Raw genomic sequence first — 26,630 nt, forward strand, 5'->3', positions numbered from 1 at the left:
AGGGTGCTTGGTAGGCTAATCAGGGTCAGCTCCACGGGGGGGACGTGTGGACAAGGCAGCAGGTGGGGGAAAGCCAGGGAGTTACAGAATGTGTACAACATTATTCCATGTTTGCGCAAAAAAAAAAGAAAAAGTGTGTATGTACCTCCAAGTGCCTGGGAAAAAGGTCTGGAAGTTTACACACCAAACTTAACACTGGTTTCCTCTAAGGAGGCGTGCAGAATTTTGGTGAGGGGGTGGTACTGAAAGGAACCTGCACTTTTTACTCTGTAACTTCTCTCTGAGTTACTTTACCCATGCCCTATCGCTTTTGTAATTTTCAAAACAATAAGAAGGTGTGAGGGAAAATGTGGCATTTAACGCAAAGTATATACACAGAACGTGTCTTTTCCTGGAAGTATCTAACGTATCTTGTTAAACATTTATCTAATGAAAAATCCATTTAGGGGTCAATGTGATCACCCACTTTCTTCAACCATTTATGTGCTAATCAGAGTTATTTTCCACAAAACAGAAGTTTCAGCCTGTAACATTAATGAACTTTATTCACATTTTTCCAAGTAACTGCAATATTCAATACAAGCGAAAAGCAATACATAGTTCTTAGAAAACACAGCCCCAAATTCCCACTGCCTGAGCCTTGTGATGGTAAGTGCCCAGCCTTTGTTCTTCAGAATGTTAAAGTGAATGCAGTGCTCAAAATAAATATACAATAACAACACAGGGAGACTGTTCTTAAATACAGTTTTGCTAATTATAAAAGAAATCCAAAAAGAGGCCTCTACTGTCTTCACTCAGGTGTCCTGACTTTCAAAATGGAAATAAGTAACAGACGAGCAGCTTTTCCCCCTCTCACACTAGCAGGCTGGAAGGGAGCAAATCTGGACCCAAAACCTAGACGTCACTCCTTGCACAGAATTTGGTATAAAGCACACACCTTACATTGAAGAGCTCCCTATTCATCCTATTGTACAAAATCCATTTCAAATACAAGGTCACACTTTTAGGATCACTTTTTAAATATTATTTAGCTGATCACAAGACTACAGTAAGAACCTTATAAGTCAGGCATTGACAGTTTGATCCCAAACCAACTACAGAATCAGACTGTGTAAATATTAGCACCATTTTTTATCTAGTCCAGTGAAATGTAAAACTATCCACTAAACTATTTTCTACTGAAGCAGTCAACAAGGAAAGTTGTTTTTACTTCTAACATATGCTTGGCCTCTCTCCCTCTTTGCCAATAATACGCTTGAACACTTTATCAAGTACTAACCTTCCGCTGATAAAGTTTACGCCCAGCACAGCCTTAGAACTCAAAAGCCACCTTTCTTTTGTGCAGTTTAGATGGTTGAGTTTATGTGACCCAGTATACACACCTTTCAGGTTACTAGCAATTTACATTTGATGAATCAGTGACAAAGCTATTTCATCAGAAGCACCACAAATGTGTGCTTACTACAAGTTAATTCAGATAAACTATGCCCTATTTTACTTTCAGTAAACTTGAAAAAATGTATATATGTGCTTGGAAATTTTCTGACAGTAGGGGAGTACAAGCATTTTGACACCTCCTAAATAAGAGCGATCTTTTAGGTTTTAAAAGCAAGGAAACGGATGGATTCCTGTTTAGTTCTCACTCACCTCGGTCCAGTAGCGGTATTCAGGTGTTACTCAATATACTATTATTGCTTTTAATCAAAGTAACACAGAGAACATGTTTATGACAAATTGTTTTAATTAAGAACTTAAAACCAAAATTTTAAAAAGAGTCTTATGTAGCAATTATTTTATTCTATATTTTAAATATCACTGGATTCTCAGTTTCAAACTTTGCAACATGATAGGTCATTTTAAACTAACTTGACGTCTTATAAGTTGTCCAAAGAAATGGGAACATGATCACATCAGTTTCTAGAATGAGAAGGAAAAAGTAGGACATCAAACTGTTACAACTTAAAAAATTTGGGGGGCTTTCCTGGTGGCACAGTGGTTGAGAGTCCGCCTGCCGATGCAGGGGACACGGGTTCGTGCCCCGGTCCAGGAGGATCCCACATGCCGCGGAGCGGCTGGGCCTGTGAGCCATGGCCGCTGAGCCTGCGCGTCCGGAGCCTGTGCTCTGCAACGGGAGAGGCCTATTTTGTAGGCTTAAAAGATAATCTTTACCCCTAAAGAGAGAGAAAAGTAAAGAAACCCTAACCAACTAATGACTTGGACATAGGAAGGGAACTCACAAGTACTTCATATTGACTCATTCATTGTTCATGCACATTAAAAGTACTTTAAAAATTTTGTTCATTTGTCCTCTACTTAAAAATGGGGAAAAATTGGCCAGCATTGCCCTCTAGGTTCTTCCAGATCTGCATCTGGAGTTTGCGGTAATAAGTAAGCACATTGAATATGAGTCTGTTTTCTAAAGGAGAGAGTCTGGCTTGCTCAGAGCCTCGAAGGGTCGGGTTTCTAAGACAGTCCATCAGTGTGGACCCGAGCTACTCCCCTCGGCCTCTTCCTAAGATTGTCAGCTGCAACGGGAATGGAACGCCAGAGCCGTTGGTTAAAACCGAACATGCAGGAAGTGATTTTAAAGAAACAGTTTCCACCATCACGACGCCACAGGAATTTCATCTTCAGGTACCTGCAGTGTTTGAGGACTATAATAACAGCAAGATTCACCAGAATCACTAGCGAGGTTGCTTTGGACAACACACAGACCTTCTTCGTACTAAATATACATCGCAGTGACTGGGAGAGCTCACGATGTATTCACCTAAAAACAATGTAAATATTTTAAAAGGTTTTTTTTTTTTTTAAAAAAAGCTCATGATTCTTCAGTATGAGTTTGCAAAACTTAACACAGTTGTGCAAGATGATACTGTGTGAAGATTCTACATGGAATAAACATTTGTGTTCTAAAAACTGCCCATCATACTTCAAAGACCCAGAGTACAACTGTCAAGGAGATGCTCAAACTCACATCAAACACCAGACTTTCATTCACATCTGCACGTGCTAAGCTGGCCAAGTACTTCCTTCTCTCCTAGGAGGAGTTCACCATTCATCCTTCCTGCAGGTTCCTGTCTCTCCTGGATGGAAAGCAGTGTTTCTCAAAACCACTTTCTACCACGAAAGCAAATGTACTAGAGAGAAGGAGCACTTCGTTTACACACATCTCTGCCCACGCACACGCCAGCATCTGCTCGCGTGAGGTCCCACACAAGACCTACCGGCTAGGAACCTCGGAGGAAGGTATTTCAACCAAAAGTCTGAACGATGTACATCATCAAGGCTTTGCTACTGGGGAGTTCTATAGGGGAGAAAGTAGGGGTGGTCCACATCTCTAATGGGTATCTTAAAATCTGGCCCCATCCCCAACGAGCAGGACAGTTACATTCTAAATGTCACTGCCAAGCTATCAGAAAGGAGGCAAAAGTCCACAGTGCGTGTGTGTCAGAAGGCCAGACTGCAGCAAGTGAACGGTACCCATTATGCGTTCTTAAAAAATCTCACAATAAAAAGGGACAGTCTTTGACTCAAAAGAAACCAGTACTACTTCTAAACACACTGCACTGGTACTTTGCGTACTGGAATGCACTTGAACTATTAAACTATTAATAAGTGCCTAGATGACAGTTTAAAGAGAAAAGATGACCCTCACCCAGCCCAATAATTCTTAAATATCATGGTCCACGTGAAGTGGTGCTGAACTGAAATGCAAAAGAAAGTGAACTGTTAGGAACTACCAAAGCTCTACTTTCACTATACGTGGAATCAGTACTAGCGTTGAAACTCACTTTTAACGTGATATTCTTTCACAAAGAAATCTACACAGAAGGAAAATGAGTCTTCTGCCGCAAGCTGGCGTGATCTTACCAGCTACGGAATCTCAGAAGTCGTTCACAACAGGAGCAACACAGGCTCCACCTAAACTGAGGGAAGATACTGAAGTTAAGAATCTGTAAGCCATTTAAAGGCATTTGGTGTCAGTATCTTAAAAGATTAAGATGCTTTAAAACAAAACCCTTATAAGAGTATCAAAGATTTAGGGAATTCTCATAAATAACCAAATGTCTATGGCTTTCAACTGTCACCCTACTGCTGAGGTAGGTGACCAGGATTCATCAAAAGAGACAATCCTTTGGAAATTCCCTAAGAAAAATCTTGCATAATCAGTTGGTTTCTTAAACCTGTGTCCAGTTTCTTTTGACGGTTTTTGTTTTGTTTTTTCTTTTCTTTCATTTACACTTTTTAAAAGAGGTTGTCTGAGCAACTGTCCCTCCCCTCAAGCTCTGGCGGAGTAGCATCTCATGTACTCCGTCATCCACGGGTTCTCCGACGAGGCAGGCTTGACCCGCCTGTTTTTGTCCACGTCGGCGGAGTGAGCCCGCTGCCTCTGAGCCGCCAGCCGCCTCTTCTCCACCTGCCTTCTGCTCTTGGCTCGCAACGCCGATTCATGAATCTAAGGGAGTCAGAATAAACGGACACTCACTCAGGTGGCTCTGGTGCTAATTTTCCAGAACATTTACAATGAAGCTTCCCCCACGTCACCTGGAGCAGGGCAGAGGCAAGCCAGACTCACCATGTTCAAGAGTTCTGTGTATAAAGGCTTCTCCAGAAGAGCCACTGCCCTGGATTCTGTCTTACCCATCGTCAGCAATAAAGAAACTAGGCAACAGAAAATGACCACCGGACTAAATTTCAGATATAAATGGTAAGCAACTAATCTGCAGGTGCCTCGAGAAACTGGCTCTGGAATATTACTGGAACTCCTTAGCATTAAGCATGGATCAGTATTCCATTGAAGGAATTTAAATGTTTTACAGGGACTTCCCTGGTGGCGCAGTGGTTAAGAATCCACCTGCCAATGCAGGGGACACGGGTTCGAGCCCTGGTCTGGGAAGATCCACATGCCGCGGAGCAACGAAGCCCATGAACCACAACTACTGAGCCTGCGCTCTAGAGCCTGTGAGCCACAGCTACTGAGCCCATGCACCGCAACTACTGACGCCCGCGTGCCTAGAGCCCGTGCTCCACAACAAGAGAAGCCACTGCAATGAGAAGCCCGCACACTGCAACAAAGAGTAGCCCCCACTCGCCCCAACTGGAGAAAGCCCGCACGCAGCAGCGAAGACCCAATGCAGCCAAATAATAAATTAAAAAATAAGTACTTACAAAATAAATAATGTCTTACAGCAAAATACTAACAAATCTCAAAGGATTTTACCAGCTAAGACGTTTAATGAACCCTGTTCAACTTAATCCCACCGGGTTGCCAGAGGACAGCTCTGTTGTCTCAAATATCACTCTAAACAGCACCATCTGCTAGGGCTCAGAAGTCTGTTCGGTGAACACTGGATCCTGGTATTTAACCAGAATTCAAACAGCCTGAACTTTCTGCTTCTTTTCATTCCCTCTTTGCTTTGGGCTGGAGTGACGGTGTTAGTGCTAACACAGTCATTGCTTTGTGGCTCCACACGTGAGGCCCCCTCGTCTGCCGTGTCCTCAGGCCTTCGCACAGGGACACTCCAGGGCTGAGTCCGAGGAGAACCAGACCTCCGGGGGATGGATGAGCAGGGGAAACGCAACCACTCTAATTTAATCCACAGAGAAAACGAGAGTCTAGAGAGATGTCGAGAATGCAGGAGATGTGATCTAACAGACAGACAGTAACAAAGGGGTCAAGGGGATGGGTACCAGTTATCAAGGCTGATGGAGCAGGGCCCATGCCCCTCAGCTGCCCCTCCTGGCCCCCCAAGAACTTGAGAGCCCCAAGTCCTGGCACTTCTCCGCCTGGCTCGGTGTCGGTAAACCCTTCCAGGTTACCAGCAAAACCCCCTGACCTCCAGGCAGCTAACATCCTGCGTCCTGTGTGCAAATCAGATGCCCAGTTCTAGGCTTTCCTTGGGCCACCTAAGACCTACCATGTCCCAAAGCATCACAGTGACCACAGGGTATGACAGCCAATGACAGAAGCGAGGCCACCCCCATCCTGCAGGGGGAAAGCAGAGAAGCCCGCCGGCACCCACCTCCTGCACGGGGGCAGAAGCACAGACGTTGTGAGTCTTCTGGCTCCCTGTATCCATCTGCTTTTCTCCCCACCCATAAAGGGCGAACGGGTGCTTAGGTTCTTTTATTTTAGTTGATGACCTTTGAGGACTCTTGACCGCTCTCCTGCTTCCTCTGGCAGGTAAGGCACTTGGTGGTGGCTGAGGTTCGGTACTGCTGGGTAATTTGTCAGGCTCTCTGGTCCTGATCTGTCGTTCAGGTTTTTCTTTTATGTCTTTCACTGGCAGTGCTTTTTGGAAAAGGAGATAAAACAAGATGAATGCTTTAAATTCCGGTTTACATATAATTACATATGATTTAAATATTTGGGATGAAAAATTCATAATGCTTAATAAAGTCAGTAACTTTTTGACTTATAGCTCAATTCACAAGTTTCACTTAAAACGGAAGGACAGAAACACGTTAGTATAATAATTTTCAGTCTATCCCATTTTAACATCAACCATAAATACACCAAGATTGAACCAAGCCTATTCAAAAGTAACAACTATCACTCGCATTCTGAGATTAAGCATCTTAATTAAATACTAAAAGCTAGAAAGCAACTCGGCCTAATGGCTTTCCCCAGGATAAGTCCAATCATCTTATCGTCTTGCTTCAGGGTCAGATCTGGACCTGTGACAATCATTCAACAGCTGCAAAAGGTTCGTCTTCAAATTACTCAACTGGAGCTCCAGGACTGCATTTCTTTGTGAAGCTCCATGATTACGGAAAACGCTCCTTAGTTTCAAAAGCCCTCCATCACAATAGGGAGGGTTTCCATAGCTACACACACACACACACACACAGACACACACACACACACAGACACACACACACACACACACACACACACACAGCTGGGCGCCCCCAGTGTGAGCATCTGGGAAGGGGGCTCTTGTTCTTGACGTGAACCAGGGCCCCTGGTCTACACAGGGGCTCTCAGCGGGGCTGGGGAAACTCCAGTGGGGAATAGACTGCCCGCCTGAGGTGAACTCAGATACTAAGAACACAGTCCAAAACGTAACTATTTCCCTTTTACGCTTAGTGACTTTCCATTCATTATTTTTATAAGCACTTTATGAGCTTGTAAAGGTTGTATTCTTTGTGTAAACCCCTAGTGAACCTGCGTTTCATCTCAGACTAAACTTATGTGCGAATAAGAGCTCCTTGTGCGTCCAGGCTCCACTTCACAGACCCCCTTGCTCACATCTGTGGGAAACCCCTCGTTTCCGAGGCTCCAGAATTTGGCTCTAGGTGATGACTTTCCAGCTTGTTATTCCCAAACCCCATCACTTTTAGGACACACCCGGGTCCCTCACCCCTTTAGTGGATCCTTCCCTGCAGACATCCACGTCCCCGTGGAAGTAGAGGTCCTCACACAAAATGCACACGTGTGAACCCTGACAGATCACCGTCATTTCTGTCTTCTGCAATGACCCTGATCTACCAAATTGTTTCATTTATTATTAAGCATTTTAGGGAGCAGACAGCCTGCGTCCGACCCTGGGGCTCAGTGCTTCGCACCCCTGTGCGCCACATCCATAAACCCAGCCCTGTGCTGCCTGGGGATGAGGTGAGATGCCAGCCCTCCACTGTATCATGAGAACCCAGATCCACCCATCACTCACACACACTCCTCTGAGTGATGTGTCCACACCTTGTCCGCTTCTCTTCCCTGGATGTAGGAAAAGAGGAAAGAGCCCATCAGGACCAAGACAACAGAGAGTAGAAGGGGGACCGAGGCTGGTGTAGTCACAACACTGAGAGAGATGGGAACAACCTAAATCATCTTCATCGATTCATTTCCCTTCCTTCTCTTCCTCTAACCCACGTGGGGAGCCTGCCCAGAGAAGACAATAATGATTTGGTTCAAAGGACAAGGTAAAGCCAGCCACGAAGAGGTTAGGAAAGTGAATTCCAGAAAGAGGGACTGGCCTGTTCAACGGCCTGGACAGAAGAAAGAATATACATAGTTCAAGACGACAGGCACACAGAGAGCCTAGAGATGAACGCACGGGGAGGGGCTGGCGGGTAGCAGCGGGGAGAAAAGACTTTCTGTGCCAAACTCAGAAGTTTTATTTTTTCCTGAAAATGAAGAAGAATCACTGAAGGATTTTAGGCTGAAAAATGATGTGGTCCTATTTTCATTTCGGGAATGAGGTCTCTAGCAACGAACGTGAAGGACAGGTTAGATCAGAGTGGTGGGGACAGAAAGGACAGCTAGGAAAAGATAGCAGAGTCCGGGGAGGGGAGGGTAACCCACAGTGATGGCAGGGGCGGAGCGGTGGGAAAGACCAGAATGGCGCCCACCACACCTGGCCAGTGCTCAGAGTCACCGGGCACCTGTGAACTGCACACCGATCAGACCACACTGCAGAGAGCCCAGCGGCACAGGGCGAGATGGACAGGGGAGCGGGCGACGGACACCGCGAGGATGCTGGCAGGCAAAGAGGAGTCTGCGTCCTCAGGGGCTGGGAGCGGCTGGCTGGTCATGCCGTCCTCCAGCAGAAGGCCGCCAAAGGATGGGGAAAGGGTGCTTGACGCCTCGGGTGTGAGATGCCCCTGGAGCCACCGAGAAGGCAGCAGCTGGACCCTTAATCCGGGACCGAGAAGAGAACGTGGAATCGGAGGGGGTCCTGAGCAGGCGGATGGGGGCCGAGGCTCAGACGGAGCGCAGGTCCCCCAGCGGGGACACGATGTAGGCGGTGGGAATGAGGGGAAAGGGGGCGGAGGGCGGCCCCGGGGCTGAGCTGGCAGACGAAGCAGCCAGGGAGCCAGGGAGAGAACAGCCAGCAAAGTCGAAAAGCTTCCAGGAGAGAAGCCGGAGAAGGACTCTCAGAAAAGGATGGGGCTTCCCTGGTGGCGCAGTGGTTGAGAGTCCGCCTGCCGATGCAGGGGACGCGGGTTCGTGCCCCGGTCCGGGAAGACCCCACATGCCGCGGAGCGGCTGGGCCCGTGCGCCATGGCCTCTAAGCCTGCGCATCCGGAGCCTGTGCTCCGCAACGGGAGAGGCCGCAACAGTGAGAGGTCCGCGTATCGCAAAAAAAAAAAACTCTTGAAATACTGCCTGGTACAAGATAAGTGTATACACATATATGTTTCAAAATCCTATTCAAAGTTTTAAATAAAGACATTTCCAGACAGACAAAACGGTGTCACCACCAGTTACTGTGAAAAATTCTAATACCCCCTTTTCTCAGTAACTGAAAAATACGCTCAGTCTTGATTTAGGACCATGCTGTGCAATACAAAAGCCATTAACCACATGTGGCTATTAAATATGCTTAAATTAATTAAAATTAAGTAAAAATAAATACTCAGCTCCTCAGTTACACCAATCAGAGTTCAAGTGCTCGATTCCCACGTGTCGCTCGTGGCTGCCACGCTGGATGCTGCAGACAGAGAACCCGCCCCTCATCACAGAAAGTCTGATTGAACAGATTGGCTTTTTAAACTATTTGAACAACAGAATTAACATATTTGACCCAATAGGTATATACAGAACACTGCACCCAACAACTGCAGAATATACAATTTTGTCAAGCACATGTGGAACATTTACAGAAATCTACTTATCCAAGCAAGGTCATAAAGCAAATCTTAATACATTTACAAAATTGAAATCATATAGAATGTATCCTCTGACTATCATGTAATTAAGCTAGATACAACAACAAAAATAAATTACTTTTTTAAATCTCCAGTTTTGAAATTAAAAAAAGTTTTTTTAATTGAAGTATAGTTGATTTACAATATTGTGTTAGTTTCAGGTGTACAGCAAAGTAATTCATATATGTGTGTGTGTGTATATATATATATATATATATATATATACACACACACATATTTTTTTCCAGATTGTATTCCATTACAGGTTATTACAAGGTATTGAATATAGTTCCCTGTGCTATACAGGAAATCCTTGTCACTTATCTGTTTTATATATAGTAGTTTGTATCTGTTAACTCCATGCTCCTAATTTATCCCTCCCCCTAAAAACATTTCTAAATAATGTATGGGTCAAAAACAAATCATACAATTGCACAAAAATGTGAATGTACTCAATGCCACTGAGCTATACACTTAAAAATGGTTAAAACGGCAATCTGTGTTGTGTGTATTTTACCACAATTTTTTTTTTTTTTTTTTTTTTTGCGGTACGCGGGCCTCTCACTGTTGTGGCCTGTCCCGTTGCGGAGCACATGCTCTGGACGCACAGGCTCAGCGGCCATGGCTCACGGGCCCAGCCGGTCCATGGCACGTGGGATCTTCCCGGACCGGGGCACGAACCCGCATCCCCTGCATCGGCAGGCAGACTCTCAACCACTGCGCCACCAGGGAAGCCCCTACCACAATTTTTAAAAATTAAAAAAAAAAAACATTAAAAAAATGGTGATAGAGGGCATTTCTTTCTTCATCCTGTTCCTATTAGAAATGTTTCTACAGTTTCCTCATTAAGCATGATACAGCTAAAGCAGTAATCAGAATGCAATGTATAGCCTTAAATCAATATATCAAAAAAAAGCGGGGGCAGGGGAAAAAAGTCAATGATAAGCATCCATCTTAAAATGTTATAAAAATAAGCATGAGGGGCTTCCCTGGTTGGCGCAGCGGTGAAGAATCTGCCTGCCAACGCAGGGCACATGGGTTTGAGTCCTGGCTGGGAAGATCCCACATGCTGTGGAGCAACTGAGCCCATGCGCCACAACTACTGAGCCTGCGCTCTAGAGCCCGCGAGCCACAACTGCTGAGCCCGTGAGCCTAGAGCCCGTGCCCCACCACAAGAGAAACCACCACAATGAGAAGCCCACACACCACAGTGAAGAGTAGCCCCTGCTCGCCACTAGAGAAAGCCCGCGTACAGCAACAAAGACCCAATGCAGCCAAAACAAATAAATTAAAAAATAAAAAACTAAAAAAAAAGTAAGCATTAAAAAATTAGAGTAAGGAAAAAAGATCATGAATTAATAAACATATAATAAAGAAAACCAACATAGCCAAGGGTTAGTTTAGGAAAAAAATTAACAGAATCACAAACCTCTAAGACTGATAAAGAAAGTGAAAAATAAGTAAAAATAGAGCAAATGGGGTCAGCAGGCTAAATGTGCACTGGCGACACATGCATATAGTCCCTTCCTCCCAAAACCCCACTAAAGTGAAGGAAAAAAGGTATAAACCCGCAGGACAAAGAGCAAGGAGGCGATGACGTCAGACAAATTTTGGAAGATGGAAAGTGACAAAGAGATAGAAGTGACTCACAGGAAGAGCAGGATGCTACTGACTCCCTGCAGGAGAAGGGCCCAGGACACAGCGGAGCCCCGCAGGAGTTGGCACCGAGGCACCGGACTCCCCAGAAGGCTAGTGCGGCAGACTGCCTTCCCAAAGGTCCGGCATCAATCAGTGCCCCAGGGGTTCCTCTGACAGTGTAATATGAATGTGCCTCTGCTGAGAACCAGGGTCCATGCTGCTTCCCCTTGAACCTGGGCAGACTTTTATGAGCAGAGAATGGGGTGAAAGAGGTGCCACGTGGCTCCCGGCAATAAGTCGTAAAGGGCAATACAGCAGGTGCCCAGCTCTCTCTCAGGAACGCTCGCCCTTGGAGGCCAGCCTGCATGTGACGAGGAGGGCCAGGCACCTGAAGATGTCACCTGCAAGCATCCTAGCAGACGGCCGCAGTCCGACGCAGCAGAGACAAGGCACGTCCTGTGCCTGGGGCCAAATTCCAACCCACAGAAACCATGAGCAATAACAGAGTGAGAATTGGAGTCTGAAGCACTAGTTTCCAGGGTAATCCTGTTGTGCGGCAATGCATACTTCTTCAACAGTCCTTCCTCTGCTCCTCTGGCCAGGCGACCACCCTGCCCCCGCCCCAGAATGCAAGTGCCTTACAGCCTGGAGAGGGACGACTGGAGGGCACCAGGCACAGTGGAAGTAAGGGGGCACCTTCCTGAGAACAGGATGACGTGGTAAAGAACGGGATCCCTCCTCCCTTCCCCCAACTCTGCTGCCGGATGCTGAGAGCCAGGCTTGTGCCCGCCCAGGCAGAAGGCTGGATGAGCACTGAGAAGCTGACACTAGAGAAACAGGCAGGTACTGACCTTGGCAGCCCCCAGAGAAACAGCAGGGTCCTCCTGCAATTACGGTCACAAGCTCCCCCAGGAACACAGCTCCCGAAAAGCCCTTCAAGCCTCACTCTTAAATATGGGCAGACAGGCTAAGAGCAAGCATTCAAGTACATCCTTTAATAAGAAAGAGACCAAAATATAGAGGAAAAGACTAGGTTGGGAATATAAGAGAGCGCTCAAAGGATATTTATGGCTTTGGGGAGGGGGTGGGGGTGTTAAAAGAAATCCGGAGAGAATAGGATGCTATTTAAAAAAAATTTTTTAAAGAACACTTGGGACAAAAAAGTAAAAGTAATCTCTTTGAAATTAAAAACTAGAATGGTAGAATTTAACATTTCTATACAAAATGTGGAAGATAAAATTAAAGAGTTCTGGAAAACAACCAAAAATTCCAATATCAAAAAATTTTTAAATAAAAATGTTAGCAGTTTGATCCAGGAAGTACACCATCCAACTAAAAATAATTATAGAAAGAAAAACTGAATAGAGTGGAGAAAATTATTTTAAACAGTACTAGAAAACAGCACGGAACTAAAAGAAATGTTTCCAGATTAAAAAGGCCCACCAAATTGTCAGCCCAATGAATGAAAAATGACAGACACATAGAATTTTAGAGCACCTAGGGTGAAGAGAATGTCCCAAAACTTCCCTCCCCAAAGAAAAAAGAAGGAAAGAAAAGAAAAAGAAAGAAAGAAAAGAGGTCACGTATACAAAATAAGCATCAGAATAACATGGTACTTCTCAACAGTAAGACCTAAACCTAGGGTTCAACATAATAATGCCTTCAAATACTGAAATTTCTAACCTAGGAAGTCTCTATCTTGCCAAAATGGCAGTCCAGTCCTTGGATAAAGGCATTTTCAGACTGCAAGGTGACAAAATGCTTACTCCCCTTCAACATTTCTCCACCAAAAGGAAGGGAGACTTGAGACTTGTGAGATGGGGCCGCATAAAGGAGTTGAGCAAAAGGAATCCTCAGGCAATCAGTGAAGAGAAGCCTCAGTTTGACAGCTATGTCAGGTCTGGACAGCATAAAGTCTAAATTAAAACAGGAGAACCAAGGGTTCCACAAAAATGTCTCCAAGGAAAATAATGAAACGAACAGAACACCTAATGTGCTTGGCATATGACAAGTTTTACAGTACTACCAGACTCTTTCAGGCTGAATGAATGACGGGAGTACCAAAAACAAACAAACAAACAAACATAAAAGTAAAGCTATGATTAACTCCAGGAAAAACATAAATAATAACCAAGAAAATGTAATCAGCATGTACTACATGGATTACCTGCAAATAACATTTACATAGCCGTGATCATCCAAACACAGAATAGTGCTTTAATGAAACAGTCACATAGTTAATACTGTGGGACAAAGTAGGTGCTGGTATGTGTCTAGGGGTGGGGATGGCCAAGCTAAGATCTCGAGCTAAATCATCATAAATATACTGACGGGAAGTCAGTATATAATGTTTAAACTAAAAAAGCCAACATTAGTCTGAATGAAAAGAGTGTTGCCCACAATGCTGAAACGAAAGGTAGAGAGTTGGAAGGAGGCCCCTAGGGAGCGAGGAGCATGGCTGGTGGATGGGTCAGGATTATTTTTTCATTTTAAGCCTATTTTTAAAAAAATATGCATACGTATAACTGGTTAAAAAATAAAATTTAATTTAAAAAGAAATGTGAATATGAAGAAAGGAATTGGAGACATTCTAGACCCTCTTTGAAGCATGCTGCTACGGAGAGAAGGGACTTCGCAGTGAACGAGCACCTCCACCCACACCCCCTACACACAGGGAACTTCCCGACAGTTTCTTAGACCCATTTCTTAAATAAGAACGAGAAGTCAAGGATCATTAGACATTTGAGAAAAGCTTCTAACAGGAAATGCAGGATTACAAGCAAAAGAAACAAATGCAGGGAGACGGAGGGGAAACAGACTGTGCTGAAGAAACACGCAAGAAGAAAGTGGACAAAAAACTCCTAGCGATGTTCTCAGCAAGGTAAGAGAGGATACTATGTGCACGAATCAAGAACAAAATACTGTTTTTTTTAAAGAGGAATAAAGAGAGGGAGGGAAGGAGGGGAGGGAGGAAAACCTAGAAAACAATTCAACAGCTCTTATGTTAAAAAATAAATAGGATCCCACAAATGAAAAATGTAATCGAAGAGTTGGAAGATGAGGTTGAGAATCCTGCCCAGAAAAACAGAAGAAAAAGACAGATGGAATGGGGGCCGGGGTAGAAAATTATAGGATACATTTGCGAAGTCTGACATCCAACTAAGGAGTTCAAAAAGAAAGGAACAGAAAAAAAATTAAATAAATAGAAATGAGAAAACAACTCAAGAAAACTTCCCAGAATTACAAAACATGAGTTTGACTGCAAGGACCCATGAAAGCACATTGGAGGAAAACAGGCCTGGATCGGGGAAACTTTTCAGAACACAGAGGACAAAGAGAAGACCTGAAAAGCTTCCCGAGGCGGGGAACGTGTTATCAACAAAGAATGACATGGAAGTGTAATGGCAACATCAGAAGTTCCAACACTGGACAGCAACACCTCCAGATTTTTTAGAGACAATTACTTCTAACCTAGACTTTCATGCCCAGCCACAAACGACTGAATAGTGAGGGTAGAATCTTTTGACATGCAAGGTCTCAGAAAGTTAAACCTCTCACACACCCTTTCTCAGGAAGGTACTAGAAGATAATCTTTGTCAGGAGAGGGTAAACCAAGAAAGAAGACGATGTGAGAGCCACACAACAGAGGGTCCTACCCAAGAGAGAAGCCAGGGAGACCCTGCGGCAGTGGCCAAGGGCCATCCCAAGATGCAACCAGGCCAGATGAAAGTAGGTCAGAGGCCCCGGGAGGGACGTCTTAAGATGGGGAGGGTGACAGTGAACCTGATGTGTCCGTGGTGTTGCAAAAGAAAGAAAAGGGAATCACGGCAAAAACAATATAGGGCAGCTGTGAGCCACCTTTCCACAGGCACTAACTGTGAATCTAACGAACTCTATGATGACGGTACTGAGAGGGTGGGGATAGGCCATGTGTATGGGTTAGGAGATCACTAAAAAGAATTAAAGCCAATGGATGGTGCTAAAAACTGAAAAAGATCAAGAAGTATCAATAAAAGTCATGTTACCTGGAGAAACAAATACACAGCAAGGCAAACCAGAGGAGTGGGAAGTGGCCGCCTAGGGAACAGGCAGGTGGGGAGGGGAGCTGCTGTAGCGGTGCTCAGCCACATAGAGCTACACGATTCTGTGCGCACACATGGCTTCAGTAAAGACAAGGGCTAAGCGCTTACGTTTTATAGAAACTCAAAAGCGTGCTCATCATTCCAGAAACTGTCCACTGAAAAACAAGGACTTTCAATCCTGCCATTCACAGGGATAGACAGGGTCTGTGACAGGCATGAGCAAACCAAAAGATCCTGGGATTGGGAGTCCTGAAAGCAGAAACATCCTTTCTTCTCCTGGATGCCTACACCAGAAATATTAGCAGAGAAAAAGTAACTACCTTAGCCACTGGGAGGATTTAGTGTCTCTAAGGAAATCAAAATAATCACGAACTCTTGCAAACACAGACCCCATCCATACTACAGTGCTGTCTAAAAACCGCATTTATATACGCATGGAAATAGCTGACAGCTCTTTTGCAAACAATGAAGGGGGAGAGGCGGGGAGAGAAAAGCCCATTCAGTCTGATAAAGTACATCTCATAACTGAGCTGGTAGGTCAGTGCCCCCTTACCCTCTCCACCTTCTGTTATGCGAACTTCTAGCAAAGGTTAGGAATGGGTGGGAATTCACAAGTAACCTGAGGATGGAGGGGCAGCTCTGCCACCGGCCACCGATGACGAACTGAGAGTAGCTGAAAACAGTATAACAGGACTCAATTTCCTCTCCTGCTCAGCATCTCACAGAGAAGCTAGGATGAGAGTCTGACTGAGTACCACTTGCAATTTGGCAAACAAAAATAAAATCACTGATCATGTATCCTGAGTTTCATCTATAAAACTCAGATAAAAGCTGTGGTCCCATCTCTTAGAATTGTTTTGAACGTTGAATGAGAAAATACATATTCTAAGATCAGTGACTGGATGCATGACAAGCTCTCAGTACCTTTTAGTTATTTTGCTCACCAGAGCCTCTTTAAAACTGAGCGACGCCGGGTGGTGCCTGGCCCACGTTAGAGTATCAGGAAGAAACCGGGGGTTCCTCCAGGATGTATCTGGGGCATCCATTCAACTTGGCCCCTAGCACCAGTGACCAGCCAGCCCGCCTCACACGCCGAGAGTTCCCCCAGCTCTGCGCTCCTCCGGGCAGGAGAGAAGGCGCGGGGCCCCGGCAGCAACTGCAGATGCACCGCCCCCAAGAGCCATTTTCCAGCTGCCTCTCCTCCCGCTCACAGCAGCAGCAGCCGGAGGAGGGGTGGCGAGAAGCGGAGGGAGCCAGGCACTTACAAGGATTATCTCCCACCAGCCGGGAGTTACGCAACAGTCTGCGTAAACAAATGCAAAATATTCCTTAGGGACAGCGCGGCGAGGTCAGGGAGTTAACACAGAAAACAACGGCCCCATTCAAAAGACAGAGCGCTTAGCTCAGTGGTTCCTAACCTCTGGCGGTCACCTTCGAGAATCTGATGAAAGCTGGGCGCCTCTCATAAAAAAACGGGCGCTCAGAAATAAAGAGATGGGAGTTCAGTGGTGCAGAGGCCACCAAGGCCAGCGGATGAAGATCCGGGGACTTCGCCAGGGACACGTCAAAGGCGTTCACATTGGGCTCAACCCAGAGCCACCTCATTACGGAATAAAGGGTGGGAGGGCGGAGGCGGGGCAGCCACCTTCATTATTTTGTCAAGGGAGGCGCATTCTCCGCCTACCCAAAATACCTAGATTAAATAAAATCAAGGAAGCGCCTGCTCTGAGCGCTGCGACAAACAGCTGGGCGGTTCAGAGGAAACCCAAGAGCAAATCCAGTCCCGCGAGCGGGGCCCTCCCCGGCCAGGTACCTGGCAGCGCCGAGTCCTCCGCGGCCTCCGCGTCCCTGGCCTCCGCGTCCCCCGCGGCCTCCGCGCCCCGCTCCTCCTCCGGGGCCGCGCGCGCCCGCTGCTCCGGCTCCTCGCGCGCCGCTGGCTCCACGGGCGGCGGCGGCGAGGCCGGGGCGCACTGGGGCGCGGGGGCCCCAGCGCCCGAGGACGCCGACGACGCCGAGTCGTCCGAGGCGCAGGCCGGGCCCCAGTCGTCCCACAGCCAGGGCGCGTGCGCCTGCTCCAGCAGCCGGCGGCCCAAGCGGTAGTGGAGCAGCGCGCGGTAGCACGGCCCGTACTCGTCCCAGCGCGGCTCCTGGTAGCGCTTCATGTATTCGCTCTTCACGCCGCTCCCCGGGGACATGGTGCCTCCCGCCGGCCCCGAGTGCCCGCCGTTCCGCGCCGCGCTGTCGCCTACGGAACCCCCGGCACGACACAGAGGCGCGCCCCGCCCCTCCACTCGCCCGACCCGCCGCGACGTTTAAACCCGGAGCCCCGCCCGCACGGGGCGGGACGTGGGGCAGGGAGCGCGGGCGAGGGCGGGGCGTGGGGGCGGGCACGGCGGGGGCGGGACGGGCGGTGGGCGGGGCGAGGGGCGGAGGGAGCGCGCGGCCTGTCCGGGGAGGGGGAGGAGAGGGGGAGGGAGAGGGGGAGGGGCGGGGACCTGGGAGCGCGGCCCCGGCGGGGGTGGGGGCCGAGCGGCAGCGGCTGCGGGGCGTGGGGGTGTGGGGGGTCAGCCGGGAGGGTGGCTCCGGAGCTCAGAAGCCAGAAGCCGCGGGAGCCCGCGGATGGGCGGTGGAGGAGGGAGGCGAAGGAGGCGTGGGCGCGGGGAGCTGGGCGGCCTCGCGGTCCCAGGAGAGCCCTCCGAGCGCGGCGTGCGGGCGGGAGGGTCGGACCCGCTTACCTCCTCCGTGCGCCCTCGGCCCCGCGGCGCCGGCCGGTCCTCTGCGCGTGTGGCGCAGCAGCCCGGAGCCGCCCGCTCTCCCCGCGCTTTCCTGCTGAGCAAGATGTCGCCGCCGGCGCGGCGGCCCGCGCTCCTGCAGCAGCCGGGAGGGCAAAGCGCCGCCTCAGTCCCGGGAGCAGATGCCTCCCGCGCGCGTTCCCGGGCCCCGGGCCCCGGCCCCCGGCCCGCTCGGTGTGGGCGGCGGCTTCGGCGCTGCGCGCGGGGACGCGGGCGACTCGGCTGGCCCGGTCCCTTGCCGCCGCAGGACGCATCCGGGAACGAGGCCGCCCCCGCCAGCCCGCGACGTTCTGTGTTCTCTTCCCGACACCTGCGCCGGTCGCGCTCCCCAGAAACAACCCCAAGTCCGCACGTTGGCTCTTGCTTCCTTATCTCTGTTCACAACACCTGTTACTCTGGCTTTAACCCCTTTTCAACGCTTTGATACAACTCCTTTCTCGTCTACACCCCGAACGTGTTTGAAGCTATTGACTCAAACTGCCAAGCCACCCTCTCAGAGACTCGTCTGCACAGAAAACCTTGGCTGACTCAGTTGCGTTGTGCTATGTATACAACGTTGCTCTGGTTGTTAACAGTTTCCAACGTGGCCCCATGCAGATTCTTCCCCTTTATTAAAAGGAGCCTGGATACATTAGTAACAAAAAAGATCTGAAAGAAAAGAAGTTTGGGGAAATCAAAACATTAGCAATTGAAAAAAAGGCCCGGGCCACGATGAGTTACCCGGTTCCGGCTTCCCTCCTGGATTTCCACCGACTCACGGCTGTTTTCCCTTCTGTCTCCTGTCTCTGCATCCTGCCCCGCCCCCCATCGTAGCCAGAAGTTCCAGAGGTAGACGCTGGGCCCAAGCCTGTTCTGAGAACTTGAAGTTAGTTGTCCAGAAGTCATTAACATTAATTGTTAATGGCAGTTTTCTGGAGAGACACTTGTTTCCTCCTACTGTTGACACCCCCATGGTGGCCCTGCCTTCTCCCCTCCCCAACTTTACCTTCTGTAGCTTGAAATACCCCAGGAACCTTCTAATGTAACCCCCTTTTATTTAAACTGGTTTCCCATGGTTGCAAACAAAAGAACCTTAATAAATATATTAATAACGTGGGGGAAATGACGATGTGCCGTCAGAACACAATCTGTTTCGGTTAGCTTTGGTTGCATAATTAACCACCTGTTGTGGTTTAAAACAACTACCGTGTATTATTTCTCAGGATTCTATGAGTTAGCTGGGTAGTTCATCTGCTGCTTTAGACTCACTTAAACAGTTGTGTTCAGCTGAAGGGAGAGTTGGGCTGGAAGGTTCAAGATGGCCTCACTCACACACCTGGCACGGAGGCTGGCTGTGGGCTGGGCTGTCTTGATCTCCTCCTTGCGGTCTCATCCTCCAAGAGGTTAGCCTGGCTTCTTCACCTGGCCCTTTCTTCCAAGAGGTTAATAGCAGAAGTTGGAAGGCCTCTGAAGGTCATATACATCTCTTCTGCTGCATTCTAATGCTCAGATAAGTCACAAGGCTAGCCCAGATCCAGGGAGAGAGAAATTCCACCCCTCCACGGGAGTAGCAGCAGCAAACTTACATTGCAAAGAGGCATGCACACTGAATGGAGGAATGTGCAGCTATATCTTAAAATCACAACCACACACGCACAAAGTATATAAGGTATGATACCATTTTTTGTATAACTGAAAAATAGGGTTAGGAATGATTTTTGTTTTTTTTTGTTTTACTTTTCCCTATTTTGCACAGTTAAGTGTACTACATTCATTCTAATTTTGTAAAGTGTTATTATTAGTCAGGGCTCATCCACTTGGAAGTGACAAAAACCCGATTCAACTAGCTTAAACAGAAAGAATATTTATTGGCTCCAGCAGACCTAGACCCGGGGATCCATCGATGTCACTGGGACTCTACTTCTTTCTCTTGGTTTTTTGACCTCTGCTTTCCTGGGGGGTGAGGGTGGGAGGAGGGCTGGCCTCTTCTCCCACTGCAATGGACTTCCTGCACACAGCTGGAGAAAACGCCACTTGTACCCCAAGCTTATGTTGTCTTCACTGAGGACCACCAGCAAAAGAGAACTTCTTGGTGTTCCAATTATAGAAACAGATTCTTCAGTCACATGCTTAGCTGTTGGGGGGGGGGGTAGGAGGTGATGTGATTGGCCAGGCATGGGTCATGTGCCCATCCCTGTAAATGGGAATAGGGCGGGAGGCTGAACTTGACAGGAGAACCACAGGGAACAAGGAAGAAGTGGCTTCCCAGAGGAAGGAGCGGTAGGCAGACAAAACAACATATGCCCATCTATATATTCATCTTTGTGTTTGGAAGAATAACAGGATGAGAAAGATCTCGACTGACAGCATTTGTGAGGGGAAGTCTTCTGGGATCTATTTGACCATAAGTAAAGTATGGCTGTTAAGAAACTGAACACAATCATAAGCAGTAACTACAAAGTTGTATTTCTATATCAGGGGAGGTAAACCTTTCCTCCAGAGAATCCTCTGTTCATACGGCACTGAAGGACTGCCCGTGTGGATGACGGTATCGATTTGTTCTGCAGGTAGAATCAGGACCAACGAGCAGAGATTACAAGACACAACTGTGGCCAATGTTGTGGACTTGCAACTGGTTTCTGAAGCAAGAGGGAAACTTTAGGACTGGCCTAAGGAGCTCACAGAAGAAACAGAGAGAGTAGAAAATGGGCAGGCACCAAAGGGACCTCAGAGGCCGGGCAGCAGTGTCCCCGCATGGAGAGGAGAGGACTTTGGTAGAAGGAGCCTTCAGTGAGAGGCAACCCTGGGCAGGCCCCTCCATGAGGGAGAGTCGAAGCCAATAGAAAGGAAGGTCAATGGCGGACTCCTGAAAGATCATAGAAAGATAATAGAGATTTGCTACCTAGACATACAGATTCCATATAAGAAGCCTGCTACTGACTAAGTCTGGCTGCACTGGGATGGCAGCCTCACAAAGTGGCGAACGCCGCAGGCTGTCCTCCTTCTGGGCTGCTGGGCTGAACTTCCTGCACTCCCTACTTCCAGAGCCCTGCCACCTGCCGCCCCTGGCACTGTCACTCCCTCCCCTCAGGGTGCCATCCCATCCTGTGTCAATCCATATCCTTCTGAGCCAAGGGAGGCGATCTTCCAAGAGCTTCCCTGACTTCACACTTCCTTCCTCCCAAGTTGTTCTTTCCATGTCATATGCTCGCCTCCTGCCTCTCCTGACCCCTCCCAGCCGGTGTTCCCTCCATCAGCCTCGGTCTTCCCATTCGTCTCTGGACTTTGCCTCTCTCTGTCTCTGTCTCTGTCTCTGTCTCCCTCCCTCCCTCCCCCTCCCTCGCCTTTTCCCTCTCCTTCTCTCTCCAAACACAGACAAGACTCAGGAGTCCCCTATCCCCTCTACCCTTTTTATAAACCTATCTCCCAGCGTGGAAGCTACAGATGCTATATTTCCACCAGCCTCCCTTGCAGCTAGAGTAGTCCTGAGACCTAAACTCTGCTAATCAGATACTCCTGCCCCCAGGCTTAGAATCAGGGTCTGCTGGTGCAGAGAAGCAAGGACCAGGAGGGTCTCTCTTTGGCTGAAATGCCAGTTTCAGAACTGAGTTCCTGGAGCAGCAGTGACCCCAGTGCTTGCAGAAATGCCAGTGTCCAGAGCCAATGGTGTCAGCAATGCAAGCCCCATTGGTCTCCATTGATGCTCTTCCTCTCAGAGCCCCAGACCTCTTCCAGAGATTCTGGAAGCCACCCAAGTGACTTTTAAATATGTGTCTTTACTGCTGAAATGAGCAGAGTTGATTTCTCTGAGAGCAATCGAGCACTTCGTTCGATACACTGGTCTGTCCTGACTCCTTCCTTCTACGCGGGCCTCTCACTGCTGCGGCCTCTCCCGTTGCGGAGCACAGGCTCTGGACGCGCAGGCTCGGTGGCCATGGCTCATGGGCCCAGCCGCTCCGCGGCATGTGGGATCCTCCCGGACCGGGGCACGAACCCGTGTCCCCTGCATCGGCAGGCGGACTCTCAACCACTGCGCCACCAGGGAAGCCCTGGAGTCCTTCACTTCCTGAGAAGAGGCAAAGAGAGGCTCTGTGCTGGCGCCCACTGACCACAGACCCTGACCTGGACCACCAGCTGAGCTCTTCCCTGAGAAGCTACTCAGCCCTGGGACGGGCTCTCAGGTGAAGACCCCGCCTCTGTCCGATCGGGCCACTATAACACAGTACCACAAGTTGGGCAGCTTATCATCGACAGACATTTATTTCTGACAGCGCTGACATCAAGGTGCCCGCCAGCGTGGTTGAGTTCTGGGGAGAATCCGCTTTCTCTCTCTCACAGACTGGGCCCTCACATGGTGGGCAAAGGGGCCAGGGAGCTCTCTGGGGCTTTTTCTCTTAGAGCAGGAATCCCATTCATGAGGGCTCCCCAAAGGCCCCACCTCTTAATACCATTACCTTGGGGAGTAGGCTTCACATATGAATTTTAGGGAGACATGGACATTCAGACCATAGCAACACTTGTCCTCTGCCCTTCCTCACCTGCTGCCGCTTCTTATCTTCTAGGGCCTCTCCTGCACGGCCCCCAGCTCTCCCCCACACTCCCCCTCCCTCCCCCCTCCACTTCCAGCAGTGCCTCTGTCTCCCTCCAGAAAACTCCCCTTGCCTGCTGTTCCCGCTCTCGGTCCCGTCTAACAGAGAAGCCAAGATATCCCCAATTCCCTGACTACTCCATAATAGGCCATCAAATCCAGAAAGCAGTGCGATTACCATGGCAATTCGTCAGAACGGAATTCTACGTGTGTGTCCTCCGGCAGCATCCGGCACGCCTGCCTTGAGGGCGTGCCCAGACTCGAATTCCGGCTGTCTTGCTCTGTGCGGTGGAGTGCTGAGCCCTGGGCTGCCTAGTTGTGTGCATTTCTGAAGGCATTCTCAACCAAACTGCCTATACTCCATCAGCCCGGCACCATGCACATCAGGATACCTATCATCTTCTGAGGCTTCAGAATATTCATGAGAGGATGACATTCTTAGTCGAGCAGCACAGACTCCCTACGCTTCAGGTTTCCCCCCTAGAGAACAGCGCCAGGCTGGGGAGAAAGAAAATATCCTTCATGGAGGCTTGCTAATGAATACGCACTCTCTCCATTGCTCTAGGATTCCAAAGCCTTTTTTTTTCCCCTTGCCTTCTAGCCAATTTACTAGAAAACAGTGTACTTCAAGAGTACTGCTCTGGCGCCTCACAGAATTGCTTTTTCTGAATTGCACTTAGTGTCAGGGCATCAGCTTCCCTGAGGCACTGGACCAGAAACAGGCAGACGGAACTGTCAGATCCATGAAGGGAGGTGACCTGGTACACGCTTCCCCTGTGACAACTCACGGCACAAATTCGTCTCGGGCTTTTATTGACAAGCTGACTAGTTTTTTACATTTTGGACACTGGAAATCCTGGGGGGTTTTTTGTTTGTTTGTTTCTTTGCTTCAGCTGCTATAAAGTATAGAGCCAAATTTGTGTCCCAATTTTGTACATTAACATACCACAGTTTTATTCTATTTTATATTCTTTTCTTTTCCTCTGATTTCCTCTCTTATGGATTTGATCCTTTTGTATCATGTATATTTTGGAAGCTGACTTAAATGCTTTTTTAAATGTTTGAAAATTGTTATTTATTTTCCAGAATTCATATAAAATGTGAACTTTTTAATTCAATGAGACTTGCAGGAAATGTGTACTATAAAACTACACAGATCTCATATAGATATATAAGATACATAAGATATATTTAATACCTTAATTGGAAATCAATATCTAAATATACATGAATACTGTATATGTATATATGTATATCTATTCATTATGCCTACATATATAAACACATAGATACATATATATGTATGCATAAATGAATCACTTTGCTGTACACCTGAAACTAACACAACATTGTAAATCAACTATACTTCAAAAGATAAATATATATATGTGTGTGTGTGTGTATATATGTATGTATGAATCCTTTTTGAATTGGGGATGGGTATAGCAAACCCCAAGTAGAAGGGTAAAAATTAAAATGAATAGTTTGTTTCTACTCTTTACATGATAGCTGCTATTATTTTAAGGTACTCCAGTGAAGCCAGGGCCGAGAGGGATAACAGAGACTTGCCATACACACAGTCATCCCCTCCATCCGTGTAGTAGTCAGCTAGCAGTAAACGTCATAGTGCAGCTTGACTGATGTAATCAGTATCCTTTACCAATGCAGCATTTGGGTATCCAGCTTTGAAATATTGTTATGGGGCCAGAGATGTGATCTGGAAATCTTTTAACCGTGGGCATCTTTGAATGGAATGAGGACAGGCTGGTAATCAGGGACCTCACTGTCCCAGGCCATGACATAGCTGCTAAATTCCAGTGGAATTCAATTCCAGGCTCGTTGCTGAAAGCTTTCTGTGTGCCCAGCGCTGCGCTCAGGGGAGGAGACCTGAAAGACCCAGGTCCTGCTGTGGCCCAGCTGTGCTGAGGGCAGGACACGTGAAGGACTCCGGTCTCAGCCTCCAGACTCAAAGTTCAGTGGTTCCCAACTTTCGGGGAGGTCCATACTCTCTTGGGAATATAATAAAAGCTGTAGGCTTTCTCCCCAGAAAAAAATAAAGGTACACACAAGACACTTGCCTGCCTGTCAGCCTCTCCCCGTGCTGGCTTATGGACCCCAGAACAAGAGCCCCTATCCTGTATTCAAGAGAAAAACAATATATGATTAGCTTTCTAATAGAACTGGCATCAAATGCCCACTATATATCAGACATTTTCCTTACATTGTCTCAGTTAATTCTCACAGCAACTCTTTGAAATAGAATCTACTATCACACCCATTTCACAGCTGAGGAAACTGAGGACTAGACCTAATAAATAACTTGACCAAGATTACACAGCTAGTAAGTAACAGAGCTAGAACTGGAACTCAGGTATGGCTGGCTCTAGAGTTAACACTCACGTTGCTAGAAGGGATTGATTAAGACAAAAGGAATTCAACAGAGGAATAATCAGCCAGGCACTCTGAGACAGAGAGAAGAGAGGGTGCAGACACCGAGGTGTGGGGGTAAGTATAGAGGACACTGGGGCCAGGTTGCATGAGTTTGTATCTTGGCTCTGCCACTAACTCCGTGCCCCGGGTCAAGTAATTTAACTTCTTTGTGCATCAGTGATCTTAGGTATGAAATAAGCTTAACAGCAAGTTCTTGTGTGGATTAGATAAAATTACAGTTTATGAAGTAGTTAGAACTGTGTCTGCATTTAATAAGCAATCGATAGATGGTAGGTCTTTTCATTAGAAAGCAGCACAGCAGGATGACCCCGGGCCTTGGGGATGAATCCAGGCCCATCACGCTGGGCCCCCATTGAAGGGCTAAATGTATCTTGGACACACGTTCTTCCTGTATTTGTAAGTCATGCTGACAACTTTGGGGGGATTACACTGTATGAGTCTGCTCAGGCTGCCATGACGAAATACCATAGATGGAGTGCTTAAGCAATGGAAACTTACTTCTCACAGTTCTGGAGCTTATAAGTTCAAGATCAAGGTCTGGCGTGATGAGATTCTGCTGAGAGCTCTCCTCCCGGCTTGTAGACGGCCGCCTTCTTGCTGTGTCCTTACGTGGTGGAGAGAGAGCTCTGGTGTCTCTTCCTCTTCTTATAAGGACACCAGCCCTGACAGATTAGGGCACCCTTATCACTTCCTCACAGGCCCTAACTCTAAACCCAGTCACATTGGGGCTGGAGCTTCAACGTACGCATCTGGGACTTTGACAGTTTTGGAGATCCCATTGTGAAGTCCAAGTGGATCCAACTTTCAGAACGTCATTGCCCAAAATGGTGCACCTCCTAGGCCAGGTAAGCCCAGGAACATATTTTCTTGGTGCCTTGAGTGAATCCCGAGTGGTAATAGAATTCACCTCTTTGACTCTCTGTTTCTCTTCACTCCACCCCTGTCCCATGATTTTTGGTTCTATTTCTGGTCCTTAGACTAGTTTGTTTCTGGTTCTGATTTGCACGTGGCCAATAATTTATTCCCCACTGGCAGCGATGATTAGGAATCTGGCTTTATGGTCTAAGCATATAGGAAGATGATGAGAATCTTTCTCAGCCACACGAAATACAGTAAAGACTTGGGGTTAATAATAGTCTTTGTGAGGGTGGGGTGCTTAATAGTCTCACCTGTCTGTTTATGAACTCAAGTCAGTCACGTCAATATTTCATGCACACCATAAACGAGATCAGTCCTCTGAGGTATGGACTTGCTCTGCTCTAAACTACAGACTCTGGAAGTTGGATTACAGCAGAGAATGATGGTCTAAAGGATGTTGGTGCAAAGGACTCCACCAGAAACTTCTAACGATCGATAGCTCAAGGAATAAGTTTATGGCTATAGACTTCCAAGCTGATGCTGCTTAGACAACATTCAATATCAGAGATTAAGTCAGAATTTCCA

The 26,630-nt window shown here is 47.7% G+C and overlaps 2 protein-coding genes across 5 annotated transcripts in view; one reads left to right on the forward strand and one right to left on the reverse strand.

Moving 5' to 3' along the window:
- The window catches only part of RAB4A (RAB4A, member RAS oncogene family), a 96,527-nt gene that overhangs the window by 66,147 nt on the left and 3,750 nt on the right, over window positions 1-26,630 (forward strand). The window lies entirely within an intron of this gene.
- On the reverse strand, window positions 528-18,254 carry CCSAP (centriole, cilia and spindle associated protein). Of its 3 annotated transcripts, XM_060126266.1 has the most exons (5): window positions 18,113-18,254; window positions 17,191-17,622; window positions 6,027-6,295; window positions 4,314-4,459; window positions 528-3,924 (listed from the first exon to the last, which is right to left on the reverse strand). In XM_060126266.1, the coding sequence occupies exons 2-5, from the start codon at window positions 17,570-17,572 to the stop codon at window positions 3,870-3,872; spliced, it is 852 nt and encodes a 283-aa protein (XP_059982249.1). In that variant the 5' UTR covers window positions 17,573-17,622; window positions 18,113-18,254; the 3' UTR covers window positions 528-3,869. The 3 variants fall into 3 exon arrangements, with proteins under 3 accessions (XP_059982249.1, XP_059982251.1, XP_059982252.1); XM_060126268.1 differs by lacking the exon at window positions 18,113-18,254 and having other exon boundaries at window positions 528-4,459; window positions 17,191-17,724; XM_060126269.1 differs by lacking the exons at window positions 528-3,924; window positions 4,314-4,459; window positions 18,113-18,254 and adding an exon at window positions 5,490-5,619 and having other exon boundaries at window positions 17,191-17,724.

The sequence above is a fragment of the Lagenorhynchus albirostris genome, chromosome 16 (assembly GCF_949774975.1).
Source record: "Lagenorhynchus albirostris chromosome 16, mLagAlb1.1, whole genome shotgun sequence".
NCBI classification, from domain to species: domain Eukaryota; kingdom Metazoa; phylum Chordata; class Mammalia; order Artiodactyla; family Delphinidae; genus Lagenorhynchus; species Lagenorhynchus albirostris.

Excerpts from the sequence above, each read along its gene's own strand:
- CCSAP (XM_060126266.1), bottom strand. The coding sequence starts at position 17,572 with ATGTCCCCGGGGAGCGGCGTGAAGAGCGAATACATGAAGCGCTACCAG. Across the intron at positions 6,296-17,190 it reads GGAGGACTCGGCGCTGCCAG|CACTGCCAGTGAAAGACATA; the intron begins GTACCTGGCCGG and ends TTTTCCAAAAAG. Across the intron at positions 3,925-4,313 it reads GAGAACCCGTGGATGACGGA|GTGGAGCCTGTGTTGCTCCT; the intron begins GTACATGAGATG and ends CCCTCAGTTTAG.